Source organism: Microtus pennsylvanicus, chromosome 2 (genome assembly GCF_037038515.1).
Source record: "Microtus pennsylvanicus isolate mMicPen1 chromosome 2, mMicPen1.hap1, whole genome shotgun sequence".
Lineage (NCBI taxonomy): Eukaryota > Metazoa > Chordata > Mammalia > Rodentia > Cricetidae > Microtus > Microtus pennsylvanicus.
In genome coordinates this window covers 66,683,349-66,706,160 of record NC_134580.1, presented here as the reverse complement: position 1 = coordinate 66,706,160, position 22,812 = coordinate 66,683,349, and the positions used below count along the sequence as shown (strand labels likewise).

Sequence of the window (22,812 nt, the reverse complement as noted above, 5' to 3'; positions counted from 1 at the left end):
CAAACAGCATAAAATATCTTGGGGTAAATCTAACCAAGGAAGTGAAAGATCTATTTGACAAGAACTTTAAGGCATTGAAGAAAGAAATTGAAGAGGATACCAAAAAATGGATGGACATCCCTTGCTCTTGGATTGGGAGGATCAACATAGTAAAAATGGCAATTCTACCAAAGGCAATTTATAGATTCAATGCAATCCCCATCAAGGTCCCATCAAAATTCTTCACAGATCTTGAGAGGACAATAATCAACTTTATATGGAAAAACAAAAAACCCAGGATAGCCAAAACAATCTTATACAATAAAGGATCATCTGGAGGCATTACTATCCCTGACTTCAAACTATATTACAGAGCTACAGTAATGAAAACAGTGTGGTATTGGCATAAAAAGAGAAAAGTCGACCAATGGAATCATATAGAAGACCTGGATTTTAACCCACAAACCTATGAACACCTCATTTTTGATAAAGGAGCTAAACGCATACAATGGAAGAAAGCATCTTCAATAAATGGTGCTAGCAGAACTGGATGTCAACCTGTAAAAGAATGAAAATAGACCCATATCTATCACCATGCACAAAACTCAAGTCCAAATGGATCAGAGACCTCAATATCAACCTGAACACACTGAACTTGATAGAAGAGAAAGTGGGAAGTACACTACAACAGATGGGGACAGGAGATCGCTTCTTATGTATAACACCAGCAGCACAGACATTAAGGGCAACATTGAATAAATGGGACCTCCTGAAACTGAGAAGCTTCTGTAAAGCAAACACACTGTCACTAAGACAAAAAGGCAACCTACTGACTCGGAGAAGATTGTCACCAACCCTGCAACAGACAAAGGTCTGATCTCCAAAATATATAAAGAACTCAAGAAGCTAGACTTTAAAATGCTAATTAACCCAATTAAAAAATGGGGCACGGAACTGAACAGAGAATTCTCAACAGAAGAAGTTCAAATGGCCAAAAGACACTTAAGATCATGCTCTACCTCCTTAGCAATCAGGGAAATGCAAATCCAAACAACTTTGAGATATCATCTTACACCTGTCAGAATGGCTAAAATCAAAAACACCAATGATAGCCTTTGCTGGAGAGGCTGTGGAGGAAGGGATACCCTCATCCATTGCTGGTGGGAATGCAAACTTGTGCAACCACTTTGGAAAGCAGTGTGGCGGTTTCTCAGGAAATTCGGGATCAACCTACCCCTGGACCCAACAATACCACTCTTGGGAATATACCCAAGAGATACCCTATCATATGACAATAGCATTTGTTCAACTATGCTCATAGCAGCATTATTTGTTATAGCCAAAACCTGGAAAAAAACCTAGATATCCTTCAATAGAAGAATAGATGAAGAAAGTGTGGAATATATACACATTAGAGTACTACTCAGCGGTAAAAAACAATGACTTCTCGAATTTTGCATGCAAATGGATGGAAATAGAAAACACTATCCTGAGTGAGGTATCCCAGACCCAAAAAGAGGAACAAGGGATGTACTGACTCTTAATTGGTTTCTAGCCACAAATAATGGTCATTGAGTCTATAATCTGTGATCCTAAAGAAGCTAAGTAAGAAGGTGAACCCAAAGAAAAACATATAGTTGTTATCCTGCGTATGGGAAGTAGACAAGATTGCCGGGCAAAAAATTGGGAACTTGGGAGTGGGTTGGGAGGGGAGTAAGGGGAGATGGGGAGAGAAAAGTAAGAAGGGGATAATGGGGGGGGGGGAACTTGGGGAAACGGGATGATTGGGAGAAAGGAAGGTTGGATAGAGGAGCAGGGAATCACATAACTTAATTAAGGGAGCCATCTTAGGGTTGGCAAGAGACTTGAACCTAGAGGGGCTCCCAGGTGCCCAGGGTGATGTCCCCAGTTAGCTCCTTGGGCAGCTGAGGATAGGGAACCTGAAATGACCCTATCCTATAGCCATACTGGTGAATATCTTGCATATCACCATAGAACCTTCATCTGGCGATGGATGGAGATAGAGACAGAGACCCACACTGGAGCATCGGACTGAGCTCCCAAGGTCCCAATGAAGAGCAGAAGGAGGGAGAACATGAGCAAGGAAGTCAGGACCACGAGAGGTGCACCCACTCACTGAGACAGTGGGGCTGATCTATTGGGAGCTCACCAAGGCCAGCTGGACAGTGACCGAAAAAGCATGGGATGAAACCGGACTCTTTGAACATGGCAGACAATGAGGGCTGAAGAGAAGCCAAAGACAATGGCACTGGGTTTTGATCCTACTTCATGTTCTGGCTTTGTGGGAGCCTAGCCAGTATGGATGTTCACCTTCCTAGACCTGCATGGAGGGGGAAGGACCTTGGACTTTCCACAGAGCAGGGAATCCTGACTGCTCTTCGGACTGGAGAGGGAGGGGGAGAGGAGTGGGGGGAGGAGGAGAGGAGTGGGAGGAGGGGGAGGGAAATGGGAGGCTGGGAGGAGGCGGAAATTTCTTTTTTTTTCTTTCAATAAAAAAAAGAAAAGCTGGATAGAGACAAGATAAGGTTGGGATTTTATAAGTAATAATAAGCCTCTGTGTGTGTATTTATTTGGGAGCTGGATGGTGGGCTCCCAAAAGAGCTAGCATAAAAAGAGTAGAAGACAACCAATTACATTTTACTTTGATAAATCATTAAAAAATTTCAGCTGTTATTATCTACCAAAATAATTTATTTCATCATCTATAAACACCTGTTTCTGTTTATATGTCATATAAATATGACATATAAATATGTCATAGGAGGAAAAGCCCCGACAGAGCTACAGACTAGCATTTAGAGAGGGACAAGAGCTGAGGTGTGACCGGAAGGAGTCACTGGGTCTTCACAGCCACAGAGCTACAAAGGTCAGAACCTCTGTAATAGGTAGGTGAGAGGAGACCCCTCCCCACCAAACAAAACTAAGCCATTTAGTTTATCAGTTCATTTGAATCCAAAGCCTATGGAGTCTGACATTCTAGTGATGGTTGAATTTATCCCTCTAACAAGTCCCTTGTATGTGTGGTAAACACACTAGTCACACACATGACCACTGACTTCAGAATGACTGCAGCCTTGAGCAAGTGGGCTTTTCTCCTCATCAGGGAAAATCATCTCCTGATTTTTATGATTTTTGAATCACAATGTAATTAGTATTTGCGTGTGTTTGTGTGCATGTGTGAAATACACATGCATGAGTGTAGGAATGTTCATTCTACAGCACACATGTAGAGAACACAGAAGAGCGGCGCTCAGGAGCTGATGCTATCTTTCCACTGTGGGATCCAGAGATGAAACGGAAGTCATCAGGATTGTGAGGTAAGCACTTTCACCCGTGTTCTGTGACTTCCTGTGAGAAGATGCACGCACCCACCCCACACTGTGCAGACATTTGCGGGCATTCACAACTTTTCTCACAGACCCCTGGACTCACTAACCACTAGCTTCATGCATGACGTCTAATTTTGGCAGACCCTACCTATCTATGTTTCTCTGAAGAGGGCAGGACTGGGAGGAGCCATTGAGAACACTTGGACCAGTCAAAGCAGCAGGAAGACAGTGACTGATGGAGATGCATGAGGAGATGCTGACACATTACTAACACGTGATAAGATGGGGTGAAGTTTCTGCATTGGTTTCCCCAAGTCACTCTCAAAGACCGGCCAAGGGCGAGGGGAATGTGGCCTGTGTCCTCTGCTCTGGAATAAACACTCGCTCTTATAACTTTTGTTCCTAAGTTCTGCTGGAGCTGGTGCCTGTGCTGAATCTTACCACCAGGAAGAGAAAAAAAGAAACTGAATTTCAGTCTAGCACAAAACACGTACCTTGCTGTTCAGCTGCTCAGTTCTTGATTCTTTCTGGTGAATTTCGTCTAAGCTGTTATTAAGCTGAGCCCTGAGAAGTTCTGTCTCAAAGTTTTGTGAGCCATCGACGGAGACTGATGTTTCTGGGGATGCTTGCCAGGAAACAAACGTCCGTGGCATTGTCTCCTCAGACAGTTCATACTTAACTCCTCCCCCTAGAAGAAATCATGCCCACTGTAGAAGTTGAGAGATGGGCAGTTACTTATAGGAGGAGGATGTTTTTCTGGATCGTGGCACCCTGCGCAAACTACATGATCTCCTCACCTGTCTCTGGTACTGTGCAGAGAGAATAGGGATTTGTGAGGAAGACCGCAGGAGACTCTGCAGATGACCGAGCTTCTCATCTTTATCTGCGATTGCCATAATGTACTGCTCCTTCATCCACTTCTCATGAAGTTCCCAGGTATTTTTTTCCATTCTACACCATGAAAAAAATGGCTCAAATATACTCATGGTGCAAAGAAGAAAAATTCTATATTCCAAACATTCTTAGGCAATGTTAGCAATGTAGCAAAACTAATACATATCAGAGTAAAATTTATTTTGCAAGTGGAAGCACCCAGTAAGGGGTGAGAGCGGGCTGTGACAGAACTGGAGGAGGAGCTCCTATTGGCAGGACTGGAGGACCTTCATAGGAAAGAGCTAGGTTTCCAAACGGGAAACACAATTCAAAATTGGCAAGAAAACTCAGCAGAATGAATGCAGAGTGATGTCCAGAACTGCAGGAGTCAGTGTGTACAACAGTGAGTACGGATGTGGATGGCGAGACCAGGGAGTCAGTGTGTACAACAGTGAGTACTGAATGTGGATGGCGAGACCAGGGAGTCAGTGTGTACAACAGTGAGTACGGATGTGGATGGTGAGACCAGGGAGTCAGTGTGTACAACAGTGAGTACGGATGTGGATGGCGAGACCAGGGAGTCAGTGTGTACAACAGTGAGTACTGAATGTGGATGGCGAGACCAGGGAGTCAGTGTGTACAACAGAGAGTACTGAATGTGGATGGCGAGACCAGGGAGTCAGTGTGTACAACAGTGAGTACGGATGTGGATGGGGAGACCAGGGAGTCAGTGTGTACAACAGTGAGTACGGATGTGGATGGTGAGACCAGGGAGTCAGTGTGTACAACAGTGAGTACTGAATGTGGATGGCGAGACCAGGGAGTCAGTGTGTACAACAGTGAGTACGGATGTGGATGGCGGGACCAGGGAGTCAGTGTGTACAACAGTGAGTACGGATGTGGATGGCGGGACCAGGGAGTCAGTGTGTACAACAGTACTGAATGTGGATGGCGAGACCAGGGAGTCAGTGTGTACAACAGTACTGAATGTGGATGGCGAGACCAGGGAGTCAGTGTGTACAACAGTGAGTACTGAATGTGGATGGCGAGACCAGGGAGTCAGTGTGTACAACAGTGAGTACTGAATGTGGATGGCGAGACCAGGGAGTCAGTGTGTACAACAGTGAGTACTGAATGTGGATGGCGAGACCAGGGAGTCAGTGTGTACAACAGTGAGTACGGATGTGGATGGGGAGACCAGGGAGTCAGTGTGTACAACAGTGAGTACGGATGTGGATGGTGAGACCAGGGAGTCAGTGTGTACAACAGTGAGTACTGAATGTGGATGGTGAGACCAGGGAGTCAGTGTGTACAACAGTGAGTACGGATGTGGATGGCGAGACCAGGGAGTCAGTGTGTACAACAGTGAGTACTGAATGTGGATGGCGAGACCAGGGAGTCAGTGTGTACAACAGTGAGTACGGATGTGGATGGCGAGACCAGGGAGTCAGTGTGTACAACAGTGAGTACGGATGTGGATGGCGAGACCAGGGAGTCAGTGTGTACAACAGTGAGTACGGATGTGGATGGCGGGACCAGGGAGTCAGTGTGTACAACAGTGAGTACGGATGTGGATGGCGGGACCAGGGAGTCAGTGTGTACAACAGTACTGAATGTGGATGGCGAGACCAGGGAGTCAGTGTGTACAACAGTACTGAATGTGGATGGCGAGACCAGGGAGTCAGTGTGTACAACAGTGAGTACTGAATGTGGATGGCGAGACCAGGGAGTCAGTGTGTACAACAGTGAGTACGGATGTGGATGGCGAGACCAGGGAGTCAGTGTGTACAACAGTGAGTACTGAATGTGGATGGCGAGACCAGGGAGTCAGTGTGTACAACAGTGAGTACGGATGTGGATGGGGAGACCAGGGAGTCAGTGTGTACAACAGTGAGTACTGAATGTGGATGGCGAGACCAGGGAGTCAGTGTGTACAACAGTGAGTACTGAATGTGGATGGCGAGACCAGGGAGTCAGTGTGTACAACAGTGAGTACTGAATGTGGATGGCGAGACCAGGGAGTCAGTGTGTACAACAGTGAGTACTGAATGTGGATGGCGAGACCAGGGAGTCAGTGTGTACAACAGTGAGTACGGATGTGGATGGCGAGACCAGGGAGTCAGTGTGTACAACAGTGAGTACTGAATGTGGATGGCGAGACCAGGGAGTCAGTGTGTACAACAGTGAGTACTGAATGTGGATGGCGAGACCAGGGAGTCAGTGTGTACAACAGTGAGTACTGAATGTGGATGGCGAGACCAGGGAGTCAGTGTGTACAACAGTGAGTACTGAATGTGGATGGCGAGACCAGGGAGTCAGTGTGTACAACAGTGAGTACTGAATGTGGATGGCGAGACCAGGGAGTCAGTGTGTACAACAGTGAGTACTGAATGTGGATGGCGAGACCAGGGAGTCAGTGTGTACAACAGTGAGTACGGATGTGGATGGCGAGACCAGGGAGTCAGTGTGTACAACAGTGAGTACTGAATGTGGATGGCGAGACCAGGGAGTCAGTGTGTACAACAGTGAGTACTGAATGTGGATGGCGAGACCAGGGAGTCAGTGTGTACAACAGTGAGTACGGATGTGGATGGCGAGACCAGGGAGTCAGTGTGTACAACAGTGAGTACTGAATGTGGATGGCGAGACCAGGGAGTCAGTGTGTACAACAGTGAGTACGGATGTGGATGGCGGGACCAGGGAGTCAGTGTGTACAACAGTGAGTACGGATGTGGATGGCGGGACCAGGGAGTCAGTGTGTACAACAGTGAGTACGGATGTGGATGGCGAGACCAGGGAGTCAGTGTGTACAACAGTGAGTACTGAATGTGGATGGCGAGACCAGGGAGTCAGTGTGTACAACAGTGAGTACTGAATGTGGATGGCGAGACCAGGGAGTCAGTGTGTACAACAGTGAGTACGGATGTGGATGGCGAGACCAGGGAGTCAGTGTGTACAACAGTACTGAATGTGGATGGTGAGACCAGGGAGTCAGTGTGTACAACAGTGAGTACTGAATGTGGATGGCGAGACCAGGGAGTCAGTGTGTACAACAGTGAGTACGGATGTGGATGGCGAGACCAGGGAGTCAGTGTGTACAACAGTGAGTACTGAATGTGGATGGCGAGACCAGGGAGTCAGTGTGTACAACAGTGAGTACTGAATGTGGATGGCGAGACCAGGGAGTCAGTGTGTACAACAGTGAGTACGGATGTGGATGGGGAGACCAGGGAGTCAGTGTGTACAACAGTGAGTACTGAATGTGGATGGTGAGACCAGGGAGTCAGTGTGTACAACAGTGAGTACGGATGTGGATGGGGAGACCAGGGAGTCAGTGTGTACAACAGTGAGTACTGAATGTGGATGGCGAGACCAGGGAGTCAGTGTGTACAACAGTGAGTACTGAATGTGGATGGCGAGACCAGGGAGTCAGTGTGTACAACAGTGAGTACTGAATGTGGATGGCGAGACCAGGGAGTCAGTGTGTACAACAGTGAGTACTGAATGTGGATGGCGAGACCAGGGAGTCAGTGTGTACAACAGTGAGTACTGAATGTGGATGGCGAGACCAGGGAGTCAGTGTGTACAACAGTGAGTACGGATGTGGATGGCGGGACCAGGGAGTCAGTGTGTACAACAGTGAGTACGGATGTGGATGGCGGGACCAGGGAGTCAGTGTGTACAACAGTACTGAATGTGGATGGCGAGACCAGGGAGTCAGTGTGTACAACAGTGAGTACGGATGTGGATGGTGAGACCAGGGAGTCAGTGTGTACAACAGTGAGTACGGATGTGGATGGTGAGACCAGGGAGTCAGTGTGTACAACAGTGAGTACTGAATGTGGATGGTGAGACCAGGGAGTCAGTGTGTACAACAGTGAGTACTGAATGTGGATGGCGAGACCAGGGAGTCAGTGTGTACAACAGTGAGTACGGATGTGGATGGGGAGACCAGGGAGTCAGTGTGTACAACAGTGAGTACGGATGTGGATGGTGAGACCAGGGAGTCAGTGTGTACAACAGTGAGTACTGAATGTGGATGGTGAGACCAGGGAGTCAGTGTGTACAACAGTGAGTACGGATGTGGATGGCGAGACCAGGGAGTCAGTGTGTACAACAGTGAGTACTGAATGTGGATGGTGAGACCAGGGAGTCAGTGTGTACAACAGTACTGAATGTGGATGCGAGACCAGGGAGTCAGTGTGTACAACAGTGAGTACGGATGTGGATGGCGAGACCAGGGAGTCAGTGTGTACAACAGTGAGTACGGATGTGGATGGCGAGACCAGGGAGTCAGTGTGTACAGCAACACATACGGAATGTTGATGGCAGGACTAGGTAGGGCACTGGAAACCACCACAGTCCTTCATCGGCATCATGCCCCATTGCAGAATCAACACCAGGGTTGACTCTCAAGGACTTAGAACTTTGGTTCTTGCATATATTAGGTATGAGAACTGAGCAAATGGTAGTCTTGCCAAGTTCCTTCAATAAACTAGGAATAAGCTAGTTATTTCTTAGGACTATTGAAAGATTAAATGAGACACCACACATCACTCATCAAACACGAAGCCTGGCACATGTAAAATATCAAATAATAGGCATTAGTTGTTATTTTATTTACTTATTTTCTTGAATTTGGTAAAGAGTGGAGTTTCTAATGAACACCAGCTATTTTTTTGGTATGCATAAAAGAAGCTGCGTGTGACATGTATCACATCACATAGGATGCTGGGTGTGACAGGTACATGTCACATAGGATGCTGAGTGTGAAAGGTACATATCACATAGGATGCTGGGTGTGACGGGTACACGTCACATAGGAAGCTGGGTGTGACGGGTACATGTCACATAGGATGCTGGGTGTGACGGGTACATGTCACATAGGATGCTGGGTGTGACATGTTCATGTCACATAGGATGCTGGGTGTGACGGGTACATGTCACATAGGATGCTGGGTGTGGCATATTCATGTCACATAGGATGCTGGGTGTGACAGGTACATGTCACATAGGAAGCTGGGTGTGACAGGTACACATCACATAGGATGCTGGGTGTGACGGGTACATGTCACACAGGATGCTAGGTGTGGCATGTAACATGTCACATAGGATGCTGGGTGTGACGGGTACATGTCATATAGGATGCTTTCACTGAAGGAAGCTAAGTGAAGTGTACATACATGCTCTCTCACTGTTTCCTCAGTATTCTATAAAGCAGCAACTATTTCAAAATAAAGTGTTAAAATAATAATAGTAAAGGGTCAAAATGCAGATGCAGGAATCATCCTACCTGAGCTGATGTAGCTCTTGCTGCCAGGCCAGGCTTTCCCGCCTAAGTTCCTCCTGCATCATCTGCATGGCTTCTGCCTGCTCTTGATACTCCTGGAGCTGAGCCTTCAGTGGCAGTAGCTCAATGACCTCCTGATTCCTCAGTAAGTACTGCTGCTGCAGGGTCTTCAGTTCCTCCAGCTTTAACCAGAGGGAACAAAGGGTGACTTCCCATTCCTTACTGACCAGTCGCTCTTGTCACACAGGCACCACAGACTGTGAGCACCTTCCCACAGTCCACAGACAGCCAAGGAGCTGCCATCAAGGCTCCAGGGCCTAACCATCCCTTCCATTCTACCCCATAGCTCCACCTCTGAGGTCCAGAGCTCCGACTTTGACCTGAGACAGACTTAAGGGACCTACAGGTTATTGTGAAGGGGGATGTAAAGAGTGGCTTCCCACTTACACATGTGCCCGCCATAAACTTCTGTATTTATACATGAACACCAGCCATTTTCCTTGTTGGTGCTGTTGTTGTTGTTGACTTGTTTATCTTGTCTTTGTTTCTCAATTCTCGGGCAGAACTCAGGCACATAGGCAAGGGCTCTATCACTAAGCCAATCTCAGCTGGACTCCAGCCTTAACTCAAGCTGAGCTGATGTCCACTATTATAAAGAAGGTGCACACCCTACCGTTAAGGACACTTGGGCTCTAGAATTGGATACCCTGTTTCTTGGATGAGAGTTGATCTAAGTCTTTGTTTCCCTCACCTATTAAATGAAGATAATCAGCACTTTTCCTCATACAAACATGAGAATTAAATAAGAAAACAATGCGTCTCACACACAAGGTTAATGGATGTTAGGATGGACTCACCTTTAGAAAACTGCGATCCGTTTAAAACTCTTTCCCAATACCCACTAAGAGCTTGATGCAGAAATGATGTCAGGACACCTGGGTAGACAACAGCCTTCAACACACACCTTTCACCCAATCACAAATATTAATGCTACCGTACCAGTAGCTCTTTAAAAAGCAGCAAACACAAGAGCGGGAAGACAACAAAGGACAGCAGCAACACACACTTGAGGCCCAGAAGCAGATGACACATTAGCCGGGGAAACCACAGGCGCTGAGACAGGTGAGAATGCAGGCAATCAGATCATTATAGCATCAATAAAGAGTTACCAAGAGAAACTCACCAAAAGAAGCAACCAGTCAGGTGTGGAGGCACATACCTGTAACCCTGGCCTTTGCGAGACTGGTGCATGAGGATGTGAATTTGGGGGCAGCCTGGCCCACACTGAACGCTCTAGGCAAGCTTCAGTTATATAATAAGACCTTGTCTCAATAGCAAAATGGGAGGTGGAGAAGTAGTTCAGCAGTTAAGAGCCCTCACTGCTCTTCCAGAGGACCCCAGTTCAATCCCCATGTTGGGCAATTCAAAATTGCCTGTAATTCCAGCGCCCTCTCCTGGCCTCCACAGGCACTTGCACATGTCATACACTCACAGTAGAATTAACAACAAAGCAAAATACCACCATTCTTGGAAAGGTAAGTTAGAAAATTTACCCGTGAAACAAGAAAAAAAATACATAAAACAACGAGAAAAGAGAAATTTCTTTCAAATTAAGAAGCAGGGCTGGAAAGATGGCTCAGTGGTTAAGAGTACTGTCTGCTCTTCCAGAGGAATTCGGCTGGGGTCAATTCTAGCACCCACATGATGGTAATAACTGTTACCACAGTCTGAGGACATCCAAGACCACCAGGTATGCATGTGTTACAGACCAAATAGCTAACTATACATCGTTAACAACACCAAGAACAAAGAACACCAACAACAAGGTGACAAAAACAAAATTATCAAATGGGGTCAAAAGATAGGGCCGAGAGCATAGGCACTTGTGTGCAGGCAGCGCGAGTCAAACGGGATGACAAGCACTTTGGAAGTAAGAAGGCAAAACAGAAGCAAGCAACTGGGAAGTGTGGCAGGAGAATCTGAGATCTGGAGTGGCCCCCAAAAGGAAGCAACGAGGAATACATTCCCACCAATAAGATGGTGATGTGGGTAGAAGGTCCTCAAGGCCATCACTGTTTGCTGAAGAGCTGGGTCTGATGACCTGCAGGCTTAAGATCAAGTAAAGGGCTGAAAAGATGAGGACAAATAATCAGGCCTTGCATGGCAGATCAAGGGAGGGATCCTAAGCTTCTCCCAGACAATCGTGTACCTTTTAAAGGTTCCTAAGCAGGCAGTTATACGAACGGGAGAGTTTGGGAATGACTTGTACACAAGCACATTTATTCTCTGCTGGAGAGGTTATGCGATGGGAGCACTGGTGTCAGAACTGCTGAAGGGAAAGAAGCTTCTCGTGGGTGTGAGAAGAAGGTGAAAGGATGGACATTTGAGCGCATTCAGAACAGAATAAAATACCTTGCTCATTAGGTGATAAAAACCAGAGTGACAGCTTTAAGAAACACTATCACAGCACGTTACAGAAGCAGAGGAAGGGCTTCTTAAAAGACTTGTCTCATCAATATTCAGTGGACAGAAAGTGTGCAATAGTGCCGAGAGAACAAAGCAGTGCCAGGGTTTCCAATGCATAAACTCAGAGTGCATGGTCCCTGGATGAAGCAGAGCTAACTTGGAATCGGCTGGAACAACCCAGGACAAGGATTCTGACTCAGAACAGAGTGAATCCCAGCATGACATAAGCTACTGCTTTTAGGCATAAACATGTATAGGCATATGCATGTTCATGTGGGTGCAGGCACATGTGTGTATAAGGGCCTGAGTCAGCCTGGGTGCCAGGGGACAACTTTGGGTCTATTCCTCTGGTGCCATATAGCTTTCCCCCCAATTGTGTCTTCTTTCAGCAAACAGCGCCAAGCCTGACACTAGTGAGACTTTGGGCTCCCACAATGACATCAGTGACCACCTCCAGCAGCCTGAGCAACTCAAGGGAAGAATTGCTGAGTTAGAGATGGAGAAACAGAGTGACAGGGGGCTCAGCCAGACACTAGAAAACGAGAAAAATGCCCTCCTGAGTCAAATCTCGGCAAAGGATGGCGAACTAAAACTACGTGAGGAATCTTCAAGTTTAACGCTCACACTCTGAGTATCTTGCTCTTGCGATTTGCCTGCCAGAGCTTGTGTTTCTTGTTCAGTGATGCCATCCGTTTGTTGAGGGAATTTCTCAGTGGCCTCTAGGCTAGCTTGTTTTAGTACACTATCTTCTCCTTGAAGCTCCAGATCTTCTCTCAGAAGGTTTTTCTTTGCCATTAAAGCCTCAAACTCCTTAGAAAGGGTTTTATTCTCTAACTTTACCCTTTCTAGTTCTTCCTTCAGGCTGGAATTCTTTTGGAATTCCTCCAAAAGAAGGAATGACATTCAAAGTTGTCCTCTGGCCATCATACACATTCTAAGTACACACAATGTGAGTTAGTACAGGGTAAGCTCAAATACAAGAAAGTCAATTTTCAATACACCTTAAAAATACAGATTTAATAAAAGAATGTGCCTTTGAAATCTCTTTTTACCTCTTTTATTTTTTTTAAATACAAAACTGACTTCATCTATTTGAAGTTTTAGATCAGGGTTAGGACATGAATGGTCGCAGTAAATCTGCAAATGAGAAAGAAACCAGCCCATTGCTGACTCCCACAAGTCCTCAAGAAGTTCCGACCTGATGAGATAAGGAAAAAGGGAAAGTATGGACAAGACAGAAAATGATGTGCAACGAAAGAGAGGACACCAATAAGAAGCCAAGGAATACATGGAGGATGTGTGGAGCGCAGCAGGGAAGGGCAGGGCATGGAAAGTGGCTGAGAGGTCTGGATTAAATGTTAACAAAACAAGAGTCATTCCATGGAGTGTGAGCAACACACCTGCTGCATCTCTGTCTCCACATCTGCCTGGGTTACTAACGGAAGCAGCTCATCTTCATGGAGGCGGACCTGGGTTTCAAAGCGGGCGTCTTTTTCATGGACCATCTGCTGCATGGAACTCAACTGAAGACACATGCCAGAGAAACTAGACAAGGTACGCTCCAGAGTAGCTCAGAGACAATTCTTTCAGCCTAACCTCCAAAGATGGGCACACAGCACCGACGGACAGTGCTTCTCTAAACCTCAGCTCTGAGGGGCAAGGGTGAGAATGTCAGAAGAACAAGAGGCCCAGCAGTAACTTCCAGACAAGAACGAAAGCCTACTATCAAACTCCAATCAATTCATATATAACTTTAATTAAAAAAATCTTCATCGATACTAAAAATGTTATAAATATGGGAGAAGATATTTTTTAATTCTGAAATGATTAGAAAATTAAACATACAAGTGAAGTTAAATTTCTGTTAGCTCCTTCAGTACCAGACTCATGCTCAAAAATGGTCCTGGACCCTCACTCCTATAAATTAGCAGTTCAAGCCATGGACATTATTCGAAATGTTCTACAAATAGAAATACAAGGCTAGTCTATTTTGTGTGCTTATCTGTTTGTGTTTTCAAGGGCACACCACCTCCCCAGAGAGCCATGACCAGCTGTCACTCCTGCAGGCTGTTCTCTTTAATGCGTTCTGTCTTTCCCAACTCTTCCCCACAAGAACGCAGCTTGTCTAGAGTGTTGCTTAGCTCCCAGGATTCCTCTCTGTCTTCCCCACAAGAACATGGCTTATCTGGAGTGTTACCAAGCTCTCAGGGTTCTGTTTAAATCCCATCGTTTTTTCCTCTATGTTTCTATAATTACCATGTTCACAAAATACTTTAAAGCTGAGGCTACTTTTATCAATTTTACTTTTTGAGATAGGTCTTCCTGTATAGCTTGGGCTAGCTTGGAACTTGTCATGCAGCCAACACTGGTGTCAAACCCATAATCTGTACACATCAGTCTCCTGCATGCTAGGGCAATGACTTTTGTTAACACATTTAGCCTTTGGTATTGTGTTTGGAGTGACTTGCTCCACAACGGAACTGTTACCATATTCATATGTCTTCGCTGCCTTTGTTTTAAGTACGTAAAAGAATAAAAAATGTGTAAAATTTCCCTAGTCTACACTATATATGAAGCATGAAAGCTTCAATAAAAGTTAATAGGATAAGATTATCAATTTCTGGGTATAAAACTCTCTGTGTTCAACTGTCAGCCATCAATACATGGAAGACACCTCTGTTACCAATATGTCTGATGGCTAAGATCAGCTGCATGTTGTGTGCAAAGGTCTCCAGGGATGAAAATGCGGCATGGCACAAAAGCATCCTCAAAGGAGAACAACGAGAAACTGAGAAAAACAGAGTTGAGGGAGCCCGCGCAAACAGGGTGGCACTGGATTGAGAATGACCAAAAAGAAGAACGCTGCATACTAGAGTCATTAGCAATGAGCTTCATACCCTCCACTTCTTTAGTCTATGTTCAGAAAGTAGCTTCTTCAGCCACACCCTCCTAGGCTTGGCTTTAATATCCTAGCTAACATACTTTCATCTACCAAGCTTTTCAAGTGACTGCCGGGATTGACTTGCCACCTGCACCATTCTGGACCCCATGGATACTATCCTAATGGAGGCGCCATCATCTTACCTGTGCATCTTGCTCTTCCTGTGTCTGCCTGAGATCAGTCCTCAAAGTACTAATAAGTTCTTCCTTTTCTTGAAGCTGCTTCTTCATCAGGCTGAAATCCTCGATCTCAAACAAATTCTTATGCAACTGAAGGAGGAAAATATTTAGTTAAGCAATGGGATTGGCAACTTTTAGTTCTTTTGACTTTCTCATTTGCCTTGAATACCTACCCTATTTTTTTCTAATTTCCACTTTAATAAAGCAAAAAGAATTTTATTTGCTAATTTATAAAGCAATAAAAAATACACTGAATATGTGCAAATATCAAGACCGTCACACACACACATGCAAACTCTAATAAATGAGTAGACCAGGAAGCAAGTGGGGGGGGGGCAGGCAGGGAGGGACAGACTGACAGGAGAGCACTAATGGTCTGGCTCTGGCTTCAGAATGACCATGAAGAAGAACGCTGCATACTAGAGTCATTAGCAATGAGCCTCATACCCTCTCCACTTCTTTAGTCTATGTTCAGTAAGTGGCTTTAAGGCTAAGATATATCTTCCTAACAAGATTTTAATCAGAAAAGAATGGAGGCAATGATTTGATTTCTTTTGTTGTATCTATCCGTTTCCTTTGAGTTCCGCCATGAGCCCGTTCCTGAGATACAGAATCTCTGTGTGCGTTTAAATTGGAGTATCTTGACTCAAGGAATAAAAACAGTCATCATAAAGCTATGGCAAGTTCACCAACCTAAGGCATTTTTGAGGGGTTCTGATGTTTCCTACTAAGATATGAACCACTTACCATACTTGTGGCTTCTTCTGCCACACCCTCCTAGGCTTGGCTTTAATATCCTAGCTACTATACTTTCATCTACCAAGCTTTTCAAGTGACTGCCGGGATTGACTTGCCACCTGCACCATTCTGGACCCCATGGATTCTATCCTAATGGAGGCGCCATCATCCTACCTGTGCAGCTTGCTCTTCCTGTTTCTGCCTGAGCTCAGTCTGCAAAGTACTAACGACTTCTTCCTTTTCTTGAAGCTGCTGCTTCATCAAGACAATCTCCTCCATCGCAGTCGATTTCTTATTCAACGGAAGGGGAAAAATATTTAGTTAAGCAATGGGATTGGCAACTTTTAGTTCTTTTGACTTTCTCATTTGCCTTGAATACCTACCCTATTTTTTTCTAATTTCCACTTTAATAATGCAAAAAGAATTTTACTTGCTAATTTATAAAGTATCATTGAATTGCCAAAACTTTTCAGAAGAAGACAGAAGCAATAGCAATACGCTTTTCAATTTCTTTGAAAGCTAACATAGCAAAGAGACAGACCAAATAGACAGTGAGCAGAAAAACATGGAAAACAGTAACAATATGTAAAAACTATCCTAAAAACCTTGCACTAAACAAGTTAAGGGCAAACAATAAAAATTGGGATTTTCTTGGCATTAGAGACTATAAAATAATAATGATGAAAAAAAGACAGCAATAGAGCTACATCTGATGTTCCTTTGGAATAGGGAAAAATCCAAGGTAACCAAGAAGTATTTGCAGGATTAGGTGGCAACTAGTATTAGAAGAGATGCAACACTTCCCGTTCTTTGATCATGGCTAAATGCAGGCCATCCACAGGAAAAAAAAACCCAAATGCGATCTGTATAGAGGTTTAGCAATGGTTCAGTGGCAACTAGCATTTGCTGCTCTTGTGAAAAGATCCAGGTTCCATCACAGCACCCACGCTATCTGTAACTCCAGTTGCAGGGGATCTGATGTCCTCGTCTGACCTCTGGGGTTATGTAGTGCATATACATACATGTAAGCAAAAACATTCACACAAAAGATGCATAAACAATTACATAATACCATTCAAAAGTCAGGCATGGTGGCTCATGCCTATAATTCCAGCACTCAAGAGGCTGAGACAGGAGGACTGCCACAAGTTCAAGGTAAAACTGGGCTACATTGTGAGACCTTCCTTCAAAAACAACAACAAAAATCACGAGGAATAAGGAGCAGAAAAATATGCTGAAAAACACTGTAACTTATTTCATCGTTAAACATGTTTAAGAAAAATGAAGAGGACATGAAAAGAACGATAGAGTTAGAAAAGTTTGGAAAATTAATAAAATTCAGGAAGTTGATAGAAAAGAAAACTCGTTTCAGAAGAAAAAGCCCAACACAAAACAGAATGCCTTGAGTTAAATAAGAAAAATAATGAATCAAAACAATATTAATCAAAATTGGTAAAAAAAATACACAACCAAAAATAAAGGTCAAGAGAAACTTGCAAGGAAAAAAATGAAAGCATCGGAGCTGACCGAATGCTATGCATCATGTAATTCAAGAGTTTCTGTAAACACACGCTCCATACATGAAGAATACACTGAGTATGTGCAAATAACAACCAAGAACGCCACACACACACACACATACACACACATGCAGACTCTAATAAATGAGTAGACCAGGAAGCAAGGGAGTGGGGGGGGGCAGGCAGGGAGGGACAGACTGACAGGAGAGCACTACTGATCTGGCTCTGGCTTCAGAATGACCATGAAGAAGAACGCTGCATACTAGAGTCATTAGCAATGAGCCTCATACCCTCCACTTCTTTAGTCTATATTCAGTAAGTGGCTTTAAGGCTAAGATATATCTTCCTAACAAGATTTTAATCAGAAAAGAATGGAGGCAATGATTTGATTTCTTTTGTTGTATCTATCCGTTTCCTTTGAGTTCCGCCATGAGCCCGTTCCTGAGATACAGAATCTCTGTGTGCGTTTAAATTGGAGTATCTTGACCTAAGGAATAAAAACAGCCACCATAAAGCTATGGCAAGTTCACCAACCTAAGGCATTTTTGAGGGGTTCTGGTGTTTCCTACTGAAATATGAACCACTTACCATACTTGTAGCTTCTTCTGCCACACCCTCCTAAGCTTGGCTTTAATATCCTAGGTACCATACTTTCATCTACCATGCTTTTCAAGTGACTGCCGGGATTGACTTGACCCCTGCACCATTGTGGGCCTCATGGATTCTATCCTAATGGAGGCGCCATCATCCTACCTGTGCAGCTTGCTCTTCCTCCTTCTGCCTGAGCTCAGTCTGCAAAGTGCTAATGAGTGCTTTATTTTCTTGAAGCTGCTGCTTCATCAGGTTGTTCTCCTCTATCTCAACCAAATTCTTATGCAACTGAAGGGGAAAAATATTTACTTAAGCAATGGGATTGGCAACTTTTAGTTCTTTTGACTTTCTCATTTGCCTTGAATACCTACCCTATTTTTTTCTAATTTCCACTTTAATAATGCAAAAAGAATTTTACTTGCTAATTTATAAAGTATCATGGAATTGCCAAAACTTTTCAGAAGAAGACAGAAGCAATAGCAATACGCTTTTCAATTTCTTTGAAAGCTAACATAGCAAAGAGACAGACCAAATAGACAGTGAGCAGAAAAACATGGAAAACAGTAACAATATGTAAAAACTATCCTAAAAACCTTGCACTAAACAAGTTAAGGGCAAACAATAAAAATTGGGATTTTCTTGGCATTAGAGACTATAAAATAATAATGATGAAAAAAAGACAGCAATAGAGCTACATCTGATGTTCCTTTGGAATAGGGAAAAATCCAAGGTAACCAAGAAGTATTTGCAGGATTAGGTGGCAACTAGTATTAGAAGAGATGCAACACTTCCCGTTCTTTGATCATGGCTAAATGCAGGCCATCCACAGGAAAAAAAAACCCAAATGCGATCTGTATAGAGGTTTAGCAATGGTTCAGTGGCAACTAGCATTTGCTGCTCTTGTGAAAAGATCCAGGTTCCATCACAGCACCCACGCTATCTGTAACTCCAGTTGCAGGGGATCTGATGTCCTCGTCTGACCTCTGGGGTTATGTAGTGCATATACATACATGTAAGCAAAAACATTCACACAAAAGATGCATAAACAATTACATAATACCATTCAAAAGTCAGGCATGGTGGCTCATGCCTATAATTCCAGCACTCAAGAGGCTGAGACAGGAGGACTGCCACAAGTTCAAGGTAAAACTGGGCTACATTGTGAGACCTTCCTTCAAAAACAACAACAAAAATCACGAGGAATAAGGAGCAGAAAAATATGCTGAAAAACACTGTAACTTATTTCATCGTTAAACATGTTTAAGAAAAATGAAGAGGACATGAAAAGAACGATAGAGTTAGAAAAGTTTGGAAAATTAATAAAATTCAGGAAGTTGATAGAAAAGAAAACTCGTTTCAGAAGAAAAAGCCCAACACAAAACAGAATGCCTTGAGTTAAATAAGAAAAATAATGAATCAAAACAATATTAATCAAAATTGGTAAAAAAAATACACAACCAAAAATAAAGGTCAAGAGAAACTTGCAAGGAAAAAAATGAAAGCATCGGAGCTGACCGAATGCTATGCATCATGTAATTCAAGAGTTTCTGTAAACACACGCTCCATACATGAAGAATACACTGAGTATGTGCAAATAACAACCAAGAACGCCACACACACACACACATACACACACATGCAGACTCTAATAAATGAGTAGACCAGGAAGCAAGGGAGTGGGGGGGGGCAGGCAGGGAGGGACAGACTGACAGGAGAGCACTACTGATCTGGCTCTGGCTTCAGAATGACCATGAAGAAGAACGCTGCATACTAGAGTCATTAGCAATGAGCCTCATACCCTCCACTTCTTTAGTCTATATTCAGTAAGTGGCTTTAAGGCTAAGATATATCTTCCTAACAAGATTTTAATCAGAAAAGAATGGAGGCAATGATTTGATTTCTTTTGTTGTATCTATCCGTTTCCTTTGAGTTCCGCCATGAGCCCGTTCCTGAGATACAGAATCTCTGTGTGCGTTTAAATTGGAGTATCTTGACCTAAGGAATAAAAACAGCCACCATAAAGCTATGGCAAGTTCACCAACCTAAGGCATTTTTGAGGGGTTCTGGTGTTTCCTACTGAAATATGAACCACTTACCATACTTGTAGCTTCTTCTGCCACACCCTCCTAAGCTTGGCTTTAATATCCTAGGTACCATACTTTCATCTACCATGCTTTTCAAGTGACTGCCGGGATTGACTTGACCCCTGCACCATTGTGGGCCTCATGGATTCTATCCTAATGGAGGCGCCATCATCCTACCTGTGCAGCTTGCTCTTCCTCCTTCTGCCTGAGGTCAGTCTGCAAAGTGCTAATGAGTGCTTTATTTTCTTGAAGCTGCTGCTTCATCAGGTTGTTCTCCTCTATCTCAACCAAATTCTTATGCAACTGAAGGGGAAAAATATTTACTTAAGCAATGGGATTGGCAACTTTTAGTTCTTTTGACTTTCTCATTTGCCTTGAATACCTACCCTATTTTTTTCTAATTTCCACTTTAATAATGCAAAAAGAATTTTACTTGCTAATTTATAAAGTATCATGGAATTGCCAAAACTTTTCAGAAGAAGACAGAAGCAATAGCAATACGCTTTTCAATTTCTTTGAAAGCTAACATAGCAAAGAGACAGACCAAATAGACAGTGAGCAGAAAAACATGGAAAACAGTAACAATATGTAAAAACTATCCTAAAAACCTTGCACTAAACAAGTTAAGGGCAAACAATAAAAATTGGGATTTTCTTGGCATTAGAGACTATAAAATAATAATGATGAAAAAAAGACAGCAACAGAGCTACATCTGATGTTCCTTTGGAATAGGGAAAAATCCAAGGTAACCAAGAAGTATTTGTAGGAATAGGTGGCAGCTAGTATTAGAAGAGATGCAACACTTCCCGGTCTTTGATCATGGCTAAATGCAGGCCATCCACAGGAAAAAAAAACCCAAATGCGATCTGTATAGAGGTTTAGCAATGGTTCAGTGGCAACTAGCACTTGTTACTCTTGTGAAAAGATCCAGGTTCCATCACAGCACCCACGCTATCTGTAACTCCAGTTCCAGGGGATCTGATGTCCTCGTCTGACCTCTTGGGGTTATGTAGTGCATATACATACATGTAAGCAAAAACATTCACACAAAAGATGCATAAACAATTACATAATACCATTCAAAAGTCAGGCATGGTGGCTCATGCCTATAATTCCAGCACTAAAGAGGCTGAGACAGGAGGACTGCCACAAGTTCAAGGTAAAACTGGGCTACATTGTGAGACCTTCCTTCAAAAACAACAACAAAAATCACGAGGAATAAGGAGCAGAAAAATATGCTGAAAAACACTGTAACTTATTTCATCGTTAAACATGTTTAAGAAAAATGAAGAGGACATGAAAGGAACGATAGAGTTAGAAAAGTTTGGAAAATTAATAAAATTCAGGAAGTTGATAGAAAAGAAAACTCGTTTCAGAAGAAAAAGCCCAACACAAAACAGAATGCCTTGAGTTAAATAAGAAAAATAATGAATCAAAACAATATTAATCAAAATTGGTAAAAAAAATACACAACCAAAAATAAAGGTCAAGAGAAACTTGCAAGGAAAAAAATGAAAGCATCGGAGCTGACCGAATGCTATGCATCATGTAATTCAAGAGTTTCTGTAAACACACGCTCCATACATGAAGAATACACTGAGTATGTGCAAATAACAACCAACAACGCCACACACACACACACACATACACACACATGCAGACTCTAATAAATGAGTAGACCAGGAAGCAAGTGGGGGGGGCAGGCAGGGAGGGACAGACTGACAGGAGAGCACTAATGGTCTGGCTCTGGCTTCAGAATGACCATGAAGAAGAACGCTGCATACTAGAGTCATTAGCAATGAGCCTCATACCCTCTCCACTTCTTTAGTCTATGTTCAGTAAGTGGCTTTAAGGCTAAGATATATCTTCCTAACAAGATTTCAATCAGAAAAGAATGGAGGCAATGATTTGATTTCTTTTGTTGTATCTATCCGTTTCCTTTGAGTTCCGCCATGAGCCCGTTCCTGAGATACAGAATCTCCGTGTGCTATTAAAATGGAGTATCTTGACCTAAGGAATAAAAACAGCCACCATAAAGCTATGGCAAGTTCACCAACCTTAATGGCATTTTTGAGCGGTTCTGGTGTTTCCTACTGAAATATGAACCACTTACCATACTTGTAGCTTCTACTGCCACACCCTCCTAAGCTTGGCTTTAATATCCTAGGTACCATACTTTCATCTACCATGCTTTTCAAGTGACTGCCGCGATTGACTTGACCCCTGCACCATTGTGGGCCTCATGGATTCTATCCTAATGGAGGCGCCATCGTCCTACCTGTGCAGCTTGCTTTTCCTGTGTCTGCCTGAGATCAATCCGCAAAGTACTAATAAGTTCTTGCTTTTCTTGAAGAAGCTTCTTCATCAGGCTGAAATCCTCGATCTCAAACAAATTCTTATGCAACTGAAAAAGGAAAATATTTACTTAAGCAATGGGATTGGCAACTTTTAGTTCTTTTGACTTTCTCAATTGCCTTGAATACCTACCCTATTTTTTTCTAATTTCCACTTTAATAATGCAAAAAGAATTTTACTTGCTAATTTATAAAGTATCATTGAATTGCCAAAACTTTTCAGAAGAAGACAGAAGCAATAGCAATACGCTTTTCAATTTCTTTGAAAGCTAACAAAGCAAAGAGACAGACCAAATAGACAGTGAGCAGAAAAACATGGAAAACAGTAACAATATGTAAAAACTATCCTAAAAACCTTGCAAAAAACAAGTTAAGGGCAAACCATAAAACCTGGGATTTTCTTGGCATTAGAGACTATAAAATAATAATGATGAAAAAAAGACAGCA

General features: G+C 43.5%; 1 protein-coding gene across 1 annotated transcript in view; it reads right to left on the bottom strand.

Moving 5' to 3' along the window:
• LOC142843613 (uncharacterized) overlaps nt 1-22,812 on the bottom strand; it is a 51,527-nt gene that overhangs the window by 8,335 nt on the left and 20,380 nt on the right. The window contains exons 11-18 of the mRNA XM_075961241.1: nt 22,290-22,415; nt 20,189-20,314; nt 18,090-18,215; nt 15,991-16,107; nt 15,043-15,168; nt 13,359-13,481; nt 9,496-9,674; nt 4,127-4,280 (exon numbers count right to left, since the gene is read on the bottom strand). Coding sequence (XP_075817356.1) covers nt 4,127-4,280; nt 9,496-9,674; nt 13,359-13,481; nt 15,043-15,168; nt 15,991-16,107; nt 18,090-18,215; nt 20,189-20,314; nt 22,290-22,415 — 1,077 coding nt within the window. The remainder of the gene's footprint in view (nt 1-4,126; nt 4,281-9,495; nt 9,675-13,358; nt 13,482-15,042; nt 15,169-15,990; nt 16,108-18,089; nt 18,216-20,188; nt 20,315-22,289; nt 22,416-22,812) is intronic.